The following is a 15,780-nucleotide window of genomic DNA, read 5'->3' on the forward strand; positions in this document are numbered from 1 at the left end:
TTCATTATTACCGAGGTCAAAGCAACAGGTCTGTAGTCGTTTAAGACAGGGTACAGGTGATTTTTTTTGGGGTACAGGCACAGTAAGAGTTTTCTTAAAGCATGTAGGAGCCACACATAGTGACAATGACAGGTTAGGTCTGTAAAACATTTGATAGTTGACTAGAGCAGTTCTTAAAGACATGAGATGGGATACTGTCTGGGCCGGCTGCTTCATGTGCTTTGACAGATTTATTTTTTTTATTTTTTTGGACTTTTCCCCCTGTGATGGACTGGAGGCCTGTCCAGGGTGTCTCCCCACCTGCCGCCCAATGACTGCTGGGATAGGCTCCAGCATCCCCACAACCCTGAGAGCAGGATAAGCGGTTTGGATAATGGATAGATGGATGGATTTCCCCCCCATTTTCTCCCCAATTGCATCCGGCCAATTACCGAGCCGTCCTGGTCACTGCTCCACCCCCTCTGCCAATCTGGGGAGGGCTGCAGATTACCACATGCTTCCTCCAATACATGTGGAGTCGCCAGCCGCTTCTTTTCACCTGATAGTGAAGAGTTTCACCAGGAGGATGTAGTGCGTGGGAGGATCACGCTATTGCCCCCCGTTCCCCCCCCGTACAGGCACCCCGACCGACCAGAGGAGGCACTAGTGCAGCGACCAGGATACATACCCACATCTGGCTTCCCACCTGCAGACACGGCCAATTAGGACGCCCGACCAAGCCGGAGGCAACACGGAGATTCGCACTGGGATCCTCGTGTTGGTATGCAGTACAGGTTGCAGTACAGGTTGCAGTACAGGTTGTGAAGTTGAGTGCTTCACAACCTGTACTGCATGGCGGGTTGGTTTTCTGTCTCAATGAATTTACCAACCACTGTTCTGCCGACGAGATTATAGAGTATAGACTATGACTAGTTGATGACTTAATTGATTATGACTAATGACTATTGCAAACTGTTCTCTTCTCTCACATGTCTTTTCCCTCTCTGTGTGTGAATGGTGTCATGTCGAGTCTCCCTTGTGTGCACGTCCAGTCGGTTCTCCTTCCAGGTCTCTGCGGTGATGGTGGTCGCCACTTGGACGCTGCCTGCCATTCCCCTCATCACATTTTATTTTTATGAATCCATATACCTTTTTTTCTTTTCTTTTTTTATATGATGGCGCTGGTTGCGTGGCTTGGGTCCTGGGCTGTTCCGGTGGCGTCTGGACACTGCTTGGCATCCTGCGCATCATATTCTTCATATATTTTATAAGTCCATTATAATTCTGTTATCCTCTTTCAATGTTGTATTGTGTAAATTGCGTAAACACAACATCTATTGCACGTTGTCCGTCTTGGGAGAGAGATCCCTCCTCTGTTGCTCTCCATGGGGTTTCTTCCCATTTTTTCTCCCTGTTAAAGGTTTTTTTTTAGGGAGTTGTTCCTTATCTGATGAGAGGGTCTAAGGACAGGCTGTTGTGTTGCTGTTAAGCCCACTGAGGCAAATTTGTAATTTGTGATATTGGGCTATACAAATAAAATTGATTTGATTTGATTTGGTAGGCAACAGAATAGACTGCTACGCTACCCGGATGCTCGCTTTGACAGATTTAAAAGTCTTACATCAGACTCCATCCCTTGATGTGTTATCTCATTGAGTGAGTGCCCAACAAAGTTCTGTGTATTGCCTGGTGGCCCTGAGTTACACTCAAAGTGGGCATACAACCTGTTCAGGTCATCTGGGAGAGAAGCGGTGGTGTTGGTAAAACCACCCGGCTTGGGTTTGTAGTCCGTTATCACTTGTAGTCCCTGCCACATGTACCTGGAGTCCTCACCGTTGTAATGCTGTTCTAATTCATCCTGGTATTGTTTCTTGGCTGACTTGATGGCTTTCCTCAGCACATACCGGGTTTCCTTGTAGTGGTCCTTATCGCCGTTTTTAAAAACAGCAGTCCTTTCTTTTAGTCTCAGCCGAATGTCACCATTAATCCAGAGTTTCTGATTCGGATGGAACCGGATGGTACGACTGTGAATACGGGTGTACTCATGGGATTTAACATAGTCCGTAACTTATCAGCGTATTCATTCAGGTTCAGAGGGTTCCTAAAAACCAACCAGTCTGTTGAATCAAACAACCCTAAAGTTTGAGATTTAGTTTATCCAGTTTATTCACCCGGTTTAGATCTAGTTCACCCGTTTTAGTCACAAGTTTTGAAAAATATGTGCTCCTTGCTTCTTTGATTTTATACTGAGAAGAGGACATTAGAAGGGATGCACTGTTTATCCTTTTTTGATTTCCACTCTGCCTTCCTGCATTGTCTTTTTAAATTCCCTCCCTGACTGGAGCTACAGAATGTAAAATATTCATGCAAGAGCTGTTAAAAACACTGACGAGCTGCTCTGCGGTGAGGCCATGTTGTTTACTGATATTAAAGCATGTCTTTGAGGCAGTGAAAGCTTGACAGAAGCGAGGAACAGATACTGAATTTACAGAGTGAATCAGTGTCGGGGGGTTTGGGGTCAGGAGAGGTTGGAGGATTGGAACCTGGTAGAGCACTGCGTTGTGATCTGAGATGGCAAAATCAACCAAGTTCACATCATCCACACTGACACCAAGGTCAAGGGTCTGCCCATTGTCATGTCTGGGCTGCTTCACATATTGGGGCAAATTAAACGAATCTGAAGTTTGATAAAATCGGAAGCAAACAAAGAGGAAGAAGGGCAACAAACATGGATATTAAAATCACCAAGAATAAGAACTCTGTCATATTGCAACATAATGACTGATAAACGGTCTGGAAATTCCCGAATAAAACTAAAAGTGAGTTTAGGGGACTGGTAGATTAAAACACATAGAATGGGCAGTTTGTTATTTAAAACAAAATTAAGACTAATATGTGGAGAAGCAGCCAAGCAAAACTGGAGAACAACTAAAATCATTTCTGGTTATTACTGCATCACCACCCCCTCGGCCTGTCATTCTTGGCTGGTGGAAAAATAAATGTTCTTGGGGGGTGGGTGATGACTCAATGAGGGGGGCACATTTATCAGGATTAATCTAAGTCTCTGTGATGATAAAATTAAATCAATATCGTTGGCCATGATAAAATCCTGGCTGATAAAAGACTTATTGGCAAGGGATCTTACATTGAGTGAATAGAATTGAGCTGATTCAACAGCAGGGCTTGAAGACATGGTTTTAACTGCGACGAGATTGTGTCTGTGTGGACTGTGAATAGATTTTGGTATTGCACACTGCCTTTCAGTGGTCCTAACAGGAATGAATGAATTAGTGAGGGAAACAAAAACGAAACCAGCACCAGCAGGAACCGCAGTGACTGGGACAGGGCTATGAAATACAGAGCCAGGATGCTGGGCAGGTTCTTGCTGGGGAAACCATCAATTAAGGCTATAAGCAATAAAGTTAATAAAGTTAATACAATTAAAAATCAAATATCTTGTGTCTTTCCTGTGAGGATGCAACCCATCATATTTAAACAGGTCCTATTAGGTGCAGAAGGAACTAAAATGACTAATAAAACCAAATCCAGTGGCAGTGGTAAAATTTTGCTTCCTCAGGCGCAGACTAAAAAGACAGCTAAAAGGTTCAGAGCTCTTGGTCATAGTGGGAGTGGGACCAGACAGGACCTCCTCCCCAAGACTAAAGTTCATAATGCAGCTTAATGGATTGCCGGGACATGACATCATTGGTGCCAGTGTGCACTATCACAGTGTGGACAGATGGATGGATACTGAGAAGAGCTGGGATTAGTTATATAAAATCAGCTGTCTTGCCTCCTGAGAGACAGTATGAAATTGCACCAGGAAGCTTTACGAAACTGATGATAAGAGTCTCAAAAAACTGAACTCTTAGGTTCCTCAGTTTTAGGGTTGCCTTTGTAAATGGAAAGCTTTGATCTGACTTTATGGCCAATTGTTATCAAGCTGACTGAGTGCAGGTTAACTGAATGATTGATTACCTAGTCTGATGCTTGCATGAGGGGAGGCACTGAGATAGTAGCAGGTGGCTGTGGGGAAGGAGAAGAAGTCACTGGAGCTGACATCGAGTGGAACAGGTTGTCAGGCTCCAATTGCAGGAGTGACAAACAGGGACGTTAGCATCGGGGGGCGGGGGTTTGATGAAGGGGATGGCGAGCCCATGGATGACGTGAAACTGGCGGGTGTGGAGCACTTTGTGATAGCAGACCACAAGTGGTACACTTTGAGAGCAGGAGGTGGGACAGGGGAGAGGGCAGGCACGTCAGCCAGAGGAGAGAAAAAGTTAGTGAGTGGGACATCATCACCACTGAGACAGGAAAAGAGAGCCTTTTGCGATCCTTAACTACAGATGCCCAGGATGGGGGGACAAGGTGAAGTCAGGCCAGGGACATCAGCAGGAGTAGCCACTGCCTCCAAGAGCCGCTGGATACTCACAGGCTCGAGACACATTAGCTGGGAACACAGCTCCATCTGCTGCTGGAGGAGATTCTCGATGACCCGCTCAATGGATCGCAGTTCACTTTTCAGCTCAGCAACCTCCACTGATGGGGCCATTGGTGGAATCAAAGAGCCCACACCACAGTGGTAAAATAACAGATTTTCCAGTAATATCACTTTCTGTTGTTAAGTTTTTTCTTTTCAAAATTTCAGATTTCTTAGGTTGGCTAACTCGTTAGGTAACACAGCAATAGCTGTAGCTACTAGCATTGACAAATACTAGCATACTGGTGTTAGCATTAACCCATACTAATGGACTGCAATTTTCTGTTTCCTGATATTTACTATAATCAGCAATCAAAGTGTACTTTGATTCTTGTAAGAACACATTTCAGAAAAGTCCATCTGAGGCTGTTTCTACTTTTGGAGCTCCTGAATTGAAAAAAGAAGTCCGCTAGTTGGCAGTTCATCTGTTCCAGGTGAGCAGCTGACTGAAAGCTTGTGGAGATTGGAATATTTCTGTCTTCTTTTTGTCAGGACATTAAAAACAAACATAAGTATGGGAGACTCTAAAGGGAAAAATTTGCTGATTTTCCACCATATCTGTTTTTCTGCAACAAGGATAGCACCTGTGGCGTAGGCCGAAATCACAGTGTGGGTGGGCACAGAGAAAATCAGGTGGGCCTAGCCTGTCCAAGACCAATACTTAATAGGTTCTGAAATGGATATGTTAAACAAAATAGGCAATTACAACTATACTTGCCTGAATGCAACACAGTTTAATCATACAAGGCTTATACATCATCAGAGGTAAATGTTTCAGGCACCAAGACGAACATTAACAGCATCATATAGCCTGGCACGGCGGCCACACACACACACACACACACACACACACACACACACACACACACACACACACACACACACACACACACACACACACACACACACACACACACACACACACACACACAGCTGACAGATACAACAGCATCAATAATCCTTATCTATGGAGAGAGGTACATCGGCACCAACATGCTCAGTAATGTTAAGGATGACACTTGAACATAGCCTGGCTCAGCAGCCACTTAAACCACACACATGCACGTGCACACACACACACACCTCAGCATAAAATCCAATTGCACACCTAACAAAAACTGTACCCAATAAATAATGATAATGAAATAAGCAATATACAGCCTGACATTGTAAATTAGCTTACTTTTGATGATTATAGCAGGAGACGCCGGGGCTTGGTGTTGAGCACCGAATTTATTTCATTATAGTCCAACGAGTCAGTCAGTTCTCTTTCAAAGGAGAGCAGGGACAAAGAGTTCAGTCTGTGTGTCATCACTGACGCCCTAACGCCAGTTTTTATCCGATGGGAAAGTGTGCTGGCGGGCTGTATTAATGCCTTGTCACCAAAGGTGTTTGACCGAGGCAAGCAAGCAGCAGCGGCTCTCATAAACCCGTACGTGTCCAACTTAAAACGAATGTTGAGTTCTGTGATCTGCCTGTCTATATCATTCCATATATTGTCTAGGTCTGAGTTGTCCTTTACATGTGAGGCTTTTCCCACGGTAGATTCAACTTGCATATCGCCCAACTTAGCTGGCAACTTCCTCTTTCAAGACCCAATGACATCCCAGCTCAGATGTTGTTTCTTCATCAGATCATCTGTCACTGTCATTACCTTATCAAAGTCATTTTCTGTATTCCTGAATGTGTTGTAGCTCTCCTTAAGACACTCAAGTAGATCAATGCAACCTGTAACTGGTAGGTCTGAAGATTGCAAGCCGATAATGGCGTAGTCACTCATTTTATGCAACTTATTGATTGTGACATGTAGAAACACAATTTTTTTTGTTTGCATGTGCTGAAGTAGAGCATTGGCGTCAAGTTTTGTGTGGCCAGAACTTTCAGAGAATTCAGCAAGGGTCTCCAAAATTGGACCAAAAAGTGTCAAGACTTTACTAACCGCACTTGAACACGAGTTCCAAAAAAAAAAAAGAAGAAAAAAAGTGGCACGGTGGCCTGGTTAGTGCGGTTGCCTCACAGCAAGAAGGTCCTGGATTCGAACCCCGGGGTTGTCCAACCTTGGGGGTCATCCCAGGTCGTCCTCTGTGTGGAGTTTGCATGTTCTCCCCGGGTCTGCAGTGGATTTTCTCCGGGTGCTCCAGTTTCCCCCGCCATCAAAAGACATGTATGTTAGGGTTAATACTCCTGTCTCTGTCCCTGACCGAGGCAATGGAAAGGAGAACTGGAGTTGGTCCCCAGGCGCTGCACTGTGGCTGCCCACTGCGGCTGCCCACTGCTCTTAGCTACACAGCTAGGATGAGTTAAATGCAGAGCGTAATTTCCCCACGGGGATTAATAAAGTATCTCAAATCAAATCTGTTCCATTGGACATTGCAGGATCTCTCTAGTTCCAAAGTTCGTTTCCCTGGTCACAGCTGTTGTTGGATTTCCATAAATCTAGCATGTCAGTGTGACCCTCTCATGAAGCTATGCAGGTTGTTAATGACATGAGAAATGCCAGGGGACACCTTTGATGTTGTGCACAGGACGAAGTTTGGGCAATGGGAATTGCAATGCACATATATGGCATGGAGAAATGTTTTCTTTAAAATCATATGTCCCCCTTGTTTGTTGCTGGACATAGCCGATGCCCCATCGAAACCAAATCCAACGGACAGCGCGGGGTCCAGCTGCAACGGCTCCAGTAATTGCAGGATCTTTGCTGATATAGCATTTACTGATATAGCAATGTCCATAAAACACAGAGCCCTTTCCTTCAATATGCCTTTGTTTCTGTATCTGATACAGACAGCCACAAGATCTCGTTTCGATAAGTCTTTACACTCGTCTGCCAAAATTGCATAGTACGTGTCTGTCTCATCATGCAAATCCATCTTTATTTTGCAGAGAAGTAGCCATGCTGCAATTTCCAGTATCTCATTCTAGATGTCGGGGCTCGTAAGTTTTCCATTTCTTAGTAATTCCTCTAGACGCTGCTTTATTTCTGGGTCATAGTTAGAGATCAGTTGAAATAATTAACAAGAAGTTGCCTCTGTTCAATGCTTCTTCATTTTCACGATGCTCACGCAACGGGATATTTTGTATTGCACAGAATAAAATTAGGTCTATTACAACTTTAATGTGCTCTCTATTCCTTTCCACAAACGCCCTGTTAATAGCATTGTTGTATAGCTGTTTGATAATATTTCCCCGTCTTGGCTGATGGCTTCAATTGTATTCTTTGGTTCTCCCCAGCACTGTAGCATGTGCCCTGCTTTGTTTTGCCATGATTTTTTTAACCCACAAAAGTAGTAGTAGTAGTAGTAGTTCTCTGTTCCTCTGCAGTCGCATGGGCAGTACACTGAGTGAAGGAGGAGGGGCTGCTTGCAATCTGGTGTTTGCGAAATGCACTGCCACTCATTGCCACATATCTTATCTGTGCCACATCTGACTTATCAAGAAGCAAGAAGCAAGAATTGTTTTATTTTTATTGGTCACATATTCAGGTAATTGAAACAGTATTCATTGACTGCTATTCACTGGAGTATTCAGCAAAAAGGGAAGCCTTTTTGCATCCCTCTTTTTGGAAGATTGGGTGGGCCTGAGTGCCAAGTGGGTGGGCCCAGACCCACCTAGGCCCACCCAAAGCTACGTGTCTGGATGGCACGTGAAAAACACATGGTGGATGGAAAAACTGGTACATTTAGACCACCTGGTGCAAGTGACAGGAGATTCTAGTTTATTTTTGCTCACATGTGGCACAGATAAGATATGTATTATGACCGCATGACCAGGAAAAAAGCACATGGAATCGAATCAGATCAGGTTTTGACCACATTCACATTCACATCCACATTCACATTCACAACTCTGTAAAATGAAGAAAAGACGGATCACTTTATAAAAGTATCTAACTAAAGATGATTATGTAAAATGCTGTTAATATGTGATTCTAAATAAAATAAAAAAGAAAAGTACAAATTTTGAAACATTTGTTGACATTCTTCAACCTTTTCAACCCTACACTTTGCTGGTAAATATCTGTCCTTTGTCTCAGGGCAGAGTGGCCCTGACTCAAAGCCACCAGTCTGAAAGTTCAGCATGAATTAATGTGATGATTGCAGCTGGTATGAACAGGTAAACACACAGGGGTAATGCTGGTTTGCCAAAAATGCAAATGGGCACCTGATACTGCACTTTCATATTCATATTTGATGTGATCGAACCCCAGATGGCCAGCTGTCATTCAGCAAGTCTCTCTCACATACACATGTAATGACCTCCATTAATCAATCCAAGCAAGTAGTTAAACTCATCGAGTCCAACCAGTGCTCAAGCCTGACTGACTTGCAGGGTGTACTCTCTTGGTGGTAAGTGATTTTTTAAACCCAATTTAACTGACACTTTAAGACATCTTTGAGCTGTCTTAATTGACGGGGTTTGAAATGGCAGGTGTGGATAGACTTAACAAATTTACAATTTCATTTAGCAGACACTTTTATCCAAAGCAACGTACATCTGAGAGCTGATAAAACACAAGCAAGGATCTAGGCAGGAGAGAACAACACTAGTACATGCCATAAAGCTAAGTTTGAGTCCGATAGGACATAGGTACCAACAGACAGTGCACAGAGGCAATGCAGAGTGCATAGACTACATAGAAGCAGTTTTTTTTCAGTCTATTAAGTGCAGAGGTGATCGCAAAAGAGCTGGGTCTTATTCTTTTCTTAAAGATTGAGAGTGACTCTGCCAATCTTAGTAAAGCTGATGCTAAAATGAAATAAATCTGTGGCACTGCATTTTGCAAGGCAAGACCACTGAAGTTTTAATCTTGAGGCCTTTGGCTACAAAATGCCAACGTTTTCGAGAGCACTATCTTTAAACTGAATTATATTTTCAAAATGCTTAGGCGGCATTTTGGTATAAAAGACCTCATTTGGTGCCAATGGAAAAGCACACATGAAGTTGTGCTGACTTTGTCCTCTGTTCATTGAACCTTAAGGTCGCTAAGGTGATCCTCTTCCAGTTGCCTCATCCCACCTAAACCATAATCTATAATGGAGTTGGTGTGACCTTTAGCAATGTCACCAAAAAGCCAGCAGTGGAACGACTTCGAAGACCTTAATGCCTGAGGTAGAGTTTGTGAGGGCAATGAACTTAGTGTTTTTGGAGCATTTTGGTCTACAGAGGTACATTTACACCTTTATATTTTGTTTTGGTCATAAATCACCATACAGCAGCTGATTTAACAAATATTTGATAAATTAACTAAGTAACATTTGAAGCCCCAAACAGCATTTACCATGAATATAAGTGTAGTGTAACCACAACAAGGAAACCTATAAGCCATCATTTATGAAGGTGTCCTTGACTTCCACCTGCATATTCTTAAGTACATTTCCCAAAATAGGCTCATGCATTTATGTAATGAATTATGTATTACATTAAGTTTGGAGTTCAGTGGATGACCACCACAACTCTGCTGTGAGAACACTCATTAGCAGGTTCGAGTGCAGGCTGACAGTCAAGTAGCTCTGTACCATTTCAAAATGTATATACCATCTTTGAGAAGAGGCCTTGACTCAGCAATCCTGGCTGGAAAAAACTGATACAAACAACTTAAGCGCCAAAAAAAAAAGAAGTTATAGCATTGGTTCACACAGCAAAATCCCCTCAAACCTACAGCATCTCAGCATTTCCACTAGAGAACAAAGACTTAAACAGCCATGTCAAGCTCCCATAAAGGCTGATTTAGCCTGAGTTTACTTAACTCTGAGTTTACTTAATGGTTTCCTGTTCAAAATGACCCATTTTATATAACTAATGGTAATATTATTAGTAATAGAGATGAAGATAACATATAGTGGGTATTTCCGAATAAATTCTACAATTGCCATAAAATTTAAATGTGGCCCCACCTCCTGTCTTTTCATCAGTGCCACCATCTCCAAACCATATAACATAGCTGGTTTCACTACCATCTTGTAAACTTCCCTTTCACTCTTGCTGGTACCCTTCTGTCACACATCATTCCTGAGACGCTTCTCAAACCCACTCCACCCTGCCTGCACTCTCTTTTTCACATCTCTTCCGCAATCCCCATTATTTTCAACAGCTGACCCCAATTTTTACTCATCCACCTTCGTCCCCTCTCCTCCTTGCATCCTCACCATTCCACTGTCCTCCCTCTCATTCATGCATAGGTATTCCATCTTGCTCCTACTGACTTTCATTCCCCGTCTCTCCAGTGCATACCTCCACTCTTCCAGGCTGTCCTCAACTGGCACCCTACTCTCGCTACAGATCACAATGTCATCCGCGAACATCATAGTCTACGGAAACTCCTGCCTGATTTCATCCATTGCCACTGCAAACAAGAAAGGCTTCAGAGACAATCCTCACTGTAAGTCCACCTCCACCTTGAACCCATCCGTCATTCCTACCGCACACCTCACCACTGTCACACTGCCCTCATACATATCCTGCACCACTCTTACATACTTCTCTGCCACTCCTGATTTCCCCATACAATACCACACCTCCTCTCTTGGCACCCTGTTGTATGCTTTCTCTAAATCCACAAAGACACAATGTAACTCCTTCTGGCTTCCTCTATACTTCTCCATCAACATTCTCAAAGCAAACATCACATCTATAATGCTCTTTCATGGCATGAAACCATACTGCTGCTCGCTAATCATCACCTCTCCTCTTAACCTAGCTTCTATTACTCTTTCCCATATCTTCATGCTGTGGCTGATCAACTTTATACCTCTGTAGTTACTACAGTTCTGCACATCGCCCTTGTTCTTGAAAGTCGGTACCAGTATACTTCTTCACCACTCCTCAGGCATCCTCTTACTTTCCAAGATTGTGTTAAACAATCTAGTTAAAAACCCCACTGCCATCTCTCCTAAACAACTCCATGCTTCCAGAGGTATGTCAAGTGTGGGCCCCAGACAATATGACCAGGAAACAGTACATCTAAATAAATAAATATTCCTGAGTCCTGATCTATTGCTATTTAGTAAACAGAATATTAAGGTTGTATTTTCTTTTTCGGTAACATTAAAGGTGCAACCCACACTTCATTCATTGGAAACATTACAACAATGTGGCGATTATGTCATACAGACAATCACTATGCCAGTGAAACAGTGTTATGATATAGTTGGATGTAGGAGGCAGAGAGAAACAGACCTGTTGTCACTGATTTTCCGATACTACAAACAAGGTCTAGCAGCCATTGTGGCTGGTGTGCCATCAACTCAACAATAAACAGTTCAGCAGTGTAAAAATGGATCTTCAGATCAAAGTTAACATAGACAGTCTAATGTATTGCAAACTACGTCAAACTATTTAGGAACACTAGCTGAGTTTACATGCTGAGATTTTCATCCATCCAATCTATCTGATTGAAGATTTTAAATGAACTGTTTATATGCAGACGAAATGTGGTGAGCCGTTCAATGTATCTGTTTGTATGTGCAATACATGTAGTCCGAACATAACTTCTGCACATACAAAGAGTGGCATTTTCCATAACAAGTCCTGTCAATACAGAAGTAGACAAACCGATATTAAATGAGACTAAAAACAGAGAGATGGCATTACAATCGAATAAGACTGTATTTGCTGCTGCACCAGTGTTCATCCTACCTGGTGAGAACATTTCAACAGTGTTGAACAGACAAGAGAATTTCTCCAACCATGGTAAAGATGACAGTGTTATGTAACCTGACTCCATGATCCGGATGGGCAAAACAATGATTTATTAATCGAAGAAAAACTGCAGATTTCAACTTTAAATCCTTGCAAAATTCTAAAAAGGATCAAGGATGCCCAAAGCTCCTGCCATTTCCCTGTTTTATGTGTTCTGTCAATAGTCTCATCCCACTCTCACCATCTATCACCTTCTATTCTCCCCAGACAGACGCATGTCAATGTGATTCCTCCGTGGGGAAAGAGACACCGCTGGGTGAGTCGACTTGTCACCATCTGTGACTCAGTCTCCATTCAGAGACCCCCCTCCCCTCGCTGTCCATCACTCAATGCTCTACTGATAAGTTATCTCCCATTATCTGAATCACTACCCTTATGCCTTTCATCATTTTGTCATTTTTTAAAACATTCATTCTTTATCTTCGACCGTTGATACTTGATACCATAGAGTACACCCCCCACAAAAAAAGACCCTTAGGGATGTGGAGATCTTGTCACAAGGCTTTCATCTTATATCTTACACTCAAGAGGATATAGGAAGGCGAAGGTACACTTTTTGTTATAACCTGGAAAGAGGCTAACTTACAACGGCAAAAAAATCAAACACTTCAAAAGTGCCACACCCTTAGGTTTGTACTAAATCAGGAAGTTTTCATCAGCTTTATTCTTTCATCTTGGTAGGCTGTTTGGTAACTGGTCCCTTGAGATTCTGGAAAGCTTCCAGAAACAAAATATAGTAGATATAGTCCTTCACCACAGTGGAGGAGGAGTTAGATGTGCCATCTGTCTTGTTTCTACTGTCTGGAGAGTTTACCAGCCCATTACATCAAAAGTATCCTCCAAATTCATCTTCTTTTTTTTTTATCCTTAGCACCAAGCCGCAGGTCCTCCAAAAAGACTTTGCTATATGTTTCAGGCGGAGATCATATTCCATACTTCAAAGAAATATTCTTCTTAGCAAGCCATGTACTCGAGTACTGAGCCTTAACAATGTTGTTTTTCTTCAAACAAGGGGACTTAAATAACTTCACTTTTGTCTCATGTTGTTTCACTTGTTTCAAGATTTTTTTTTCTGATAAATCTCAAAATCAGGCAAATTGCTTCTCTAATGTCAAGAAAAAGTAAACTCTTGATTTGCATTGAGAATACAATATGCGAATTATTCTTTTCGAGTAAGAATGTTGCCCAAAGCACATAATCTCAGGGAAAGGGAAAACATTAGATTGCATTTATATTTACTCATTTATCAAGTGTTTTCATCAAAAGCAGCCTACAAGAAAATTAGCAACGTGTAGATAACCTCAGGGAAAGGGAAAACATTAGATTGCATTTATATTTACTCATTTATCAAGTGTTTTCATCCAAAGCAGCCTACAAGAAAATTAGCAATGTGTAGATAATGTTTGAATGTTACCAACTGGCAACATAGAGTACTATATTTAATCATATCATAGACAAGAATGCATGTTATGTTGTTGTTCTAAGGTGCATTTAAGTGTAAATGCACCTTAGAAATACAAAGTAGTTTTACATTGAAATAAGTCAGAAAAGTCAAATTATGCCATCAAGTACAAGTAGAAAAGGGCTCAATATTAAACACCAATAGTAATGGTGTTTAAGTAAGTACAGGGGCAACAGTAACTGCCAGCGCCAATTCATATTCATAGCAAAATGACAACCTGAGACCCCTTCAAGGATTAAAGAGCAGCCAAATTTAGTCTAAATTGTCCTTTTCTTCTTCTTTCGGCTTGTTCCCGGTTTCTCAGGGGTCGGTACAAAAAACAAAACTTTTGGGCAAGCTTAGATTACAAGTATTACAGTTCTTTGCCTGAATACCACTATCAATTTCCAGAGTTTACTATACTACAGGCATACCACAAGGATCCGTCATCAGACCCCTATCTATTTACTTTTTGAAGGGATGACGGCTTCGAGGGGGCTTGTCATCAAGATAGTTCATATTTAATGAGGTTTTTCCTCTCCCATCCCCTGTCCTTTACTATATGCAGATGTTTCTCCCTCTTGATTTTCCCATGTTGCCCTCTGGAGTGTCTAACTGTAATGACATCTAGATGTGTGACTTTATCCCTCTAATTAGACCAAAACAAATTGTCCTTATTGAAATTCAAATCAAAGCACTCTCAGAATGATGGCAAGCTACCACTCCCTTGCCCAACCACTCACATCGCTCCATAGATAAAAAAAAATACAAGTATAAACCAAGGTCGATTACCTTTATTACTCACACCCCTGGGCCTCAGCATTTTAGCACATCAATTCTAATTGATCTTGCTGAAATGTGAGGTGTTAACAGGAGGAAAAAGTGCTCCTCACCAGGGTTTGGGGGTTAATTCATTGGCAAATGAATAAATCAAAATGGTGTTAATGTTTTAAATGTATTAAATCCACAACCAGGAAATCTTTTGATATAATTATGTTTACAATTAAGAAATTCTTGAATAAAGAATACAGATTCTGTTAACATGATGTGAATCAATATTTAGATTTTGAACTTGGCAGCACCTTTTACTGAGCATCGATAGATAGATAGATAGATAGATAGATAGATAGATAGATAGATAGATAGATAGATAGATAGATAGATAGATAGATAGATAGATAGATAGATAGATAGATAGATAGATAGATAGATAGATAGATAGATAGATAGATAGATAGATAGATAGATAGTGTACCTCTCTTAAGTAGCAGGATATTCCTCGGAGTGCTGCACCCATGGCAGTGGGAGATGGGAGCTGGATTGGGGTGTGTGGGGGGGGGGGGGGCAAGGAAAGTTTGAGAACAGGGAGAGAAGCAGAAACAATAAAAATAGTCAGGTTTTATTCATGGTTACAAGGGTTTAAGGCTCAAGGCACCACACAATGTGGTGGGGAACAGATTGTGCATCATGTGTGTACTTTGTTCTCAAAGCTTCATTCTCTCAGGCAGACGGATAAAAACATTTGTGCGTGTGTGTATGATGTGCATGTGTGTGCACAGTGCACACACTTGTATGTTTGAACATCTCTTTACTGGTGACAGCCCCAGCAGCAAGTCTCTCTGTCGGGTTAATCTGTTATCTGCATGTATTTGAACTGTGCGTGTGTATGTATGTACCAGGTTTTTCCATTAGGATACAAAAGCTTGAAACCACCTACCTTTGGGGGGGGGGCTGTGCATGTGTTTGCTGGCCTGCATAGCTCTGTGTGTGTGTGTGTGTGTGTGTGTGTGTGTGTGTGTGTGTGTGTGTGTGTGTGTGTGTGTGTGTGTGTGTGTGTGAGGTACCGGGGGTGGGTGCTCCAGGCAGGTGTGGAAATGTTTAGTTTGGTCAGGTTTCACGCGCTTTAATGCCACCCGGGATTCCCCGATGAACTCATTATGAGTCAACTTATCCTCATCGCACACCGACAACCTGTCAGAGATAAAGAGGACGAGAGAGGGGAGGACAGACAAGGCAGAGAGTGAGGGGCAGAGAGAGTGTATTGATCAGGTCGAGGAGGAAGAAAGAGAAAACGATTGATGAACGGTAGCGCATGGCACCAACACAACAGAACAGAAATGGATAGCAAGCTCGGTCGGTTCCCGATTTAACAGCGAAACCCGTGGTGAGAATATGATCA

At 42.3% G+C, this 15,780-nt stretch overlaps 1 protein-coding gene across 1 annotated transcript in view; it reads right to left on the reverse strand.

Moving 5' to 3' along the window:
• Positions 1-15,780, reverse strand: part of doc2a (double C2-like domains, alpha) — an 87,009-nt gene that overhangs the window by 54,036 nt on the left and 17,193 nt on the right. The window contains exons 5-6 of the mRNA XM_056288546.1: positions 15,446-15,572; positions 14,857-14,916 (exon numbers count right to left, since the gene is read on the reverse strand). Coding sequence (XP_056144521.1) covers positions 14,857-14,916; positions 15,446-15,572 — 187 coding nt within the window. The remainder of the gene's footprint in view (positions 1-14,856; positions 14,917-15,445; positions 15,573-15,780) is intronic.

Source organism: Lampris incognitus, chromosome 10, assembly GCF_029633865.1.
Source record: "Lampris incognitus isolate fLamInc1 chromosome 10, fLamInc1.hap2, whole genome shotgun sequence".
In the NCBI taxonomy this organism is placed as follows: Eukaryota; Metazoa; Chordata; class Actinopteri; order Lampriformes; family Lampridae; genus Lampris; species Lampris incognitus.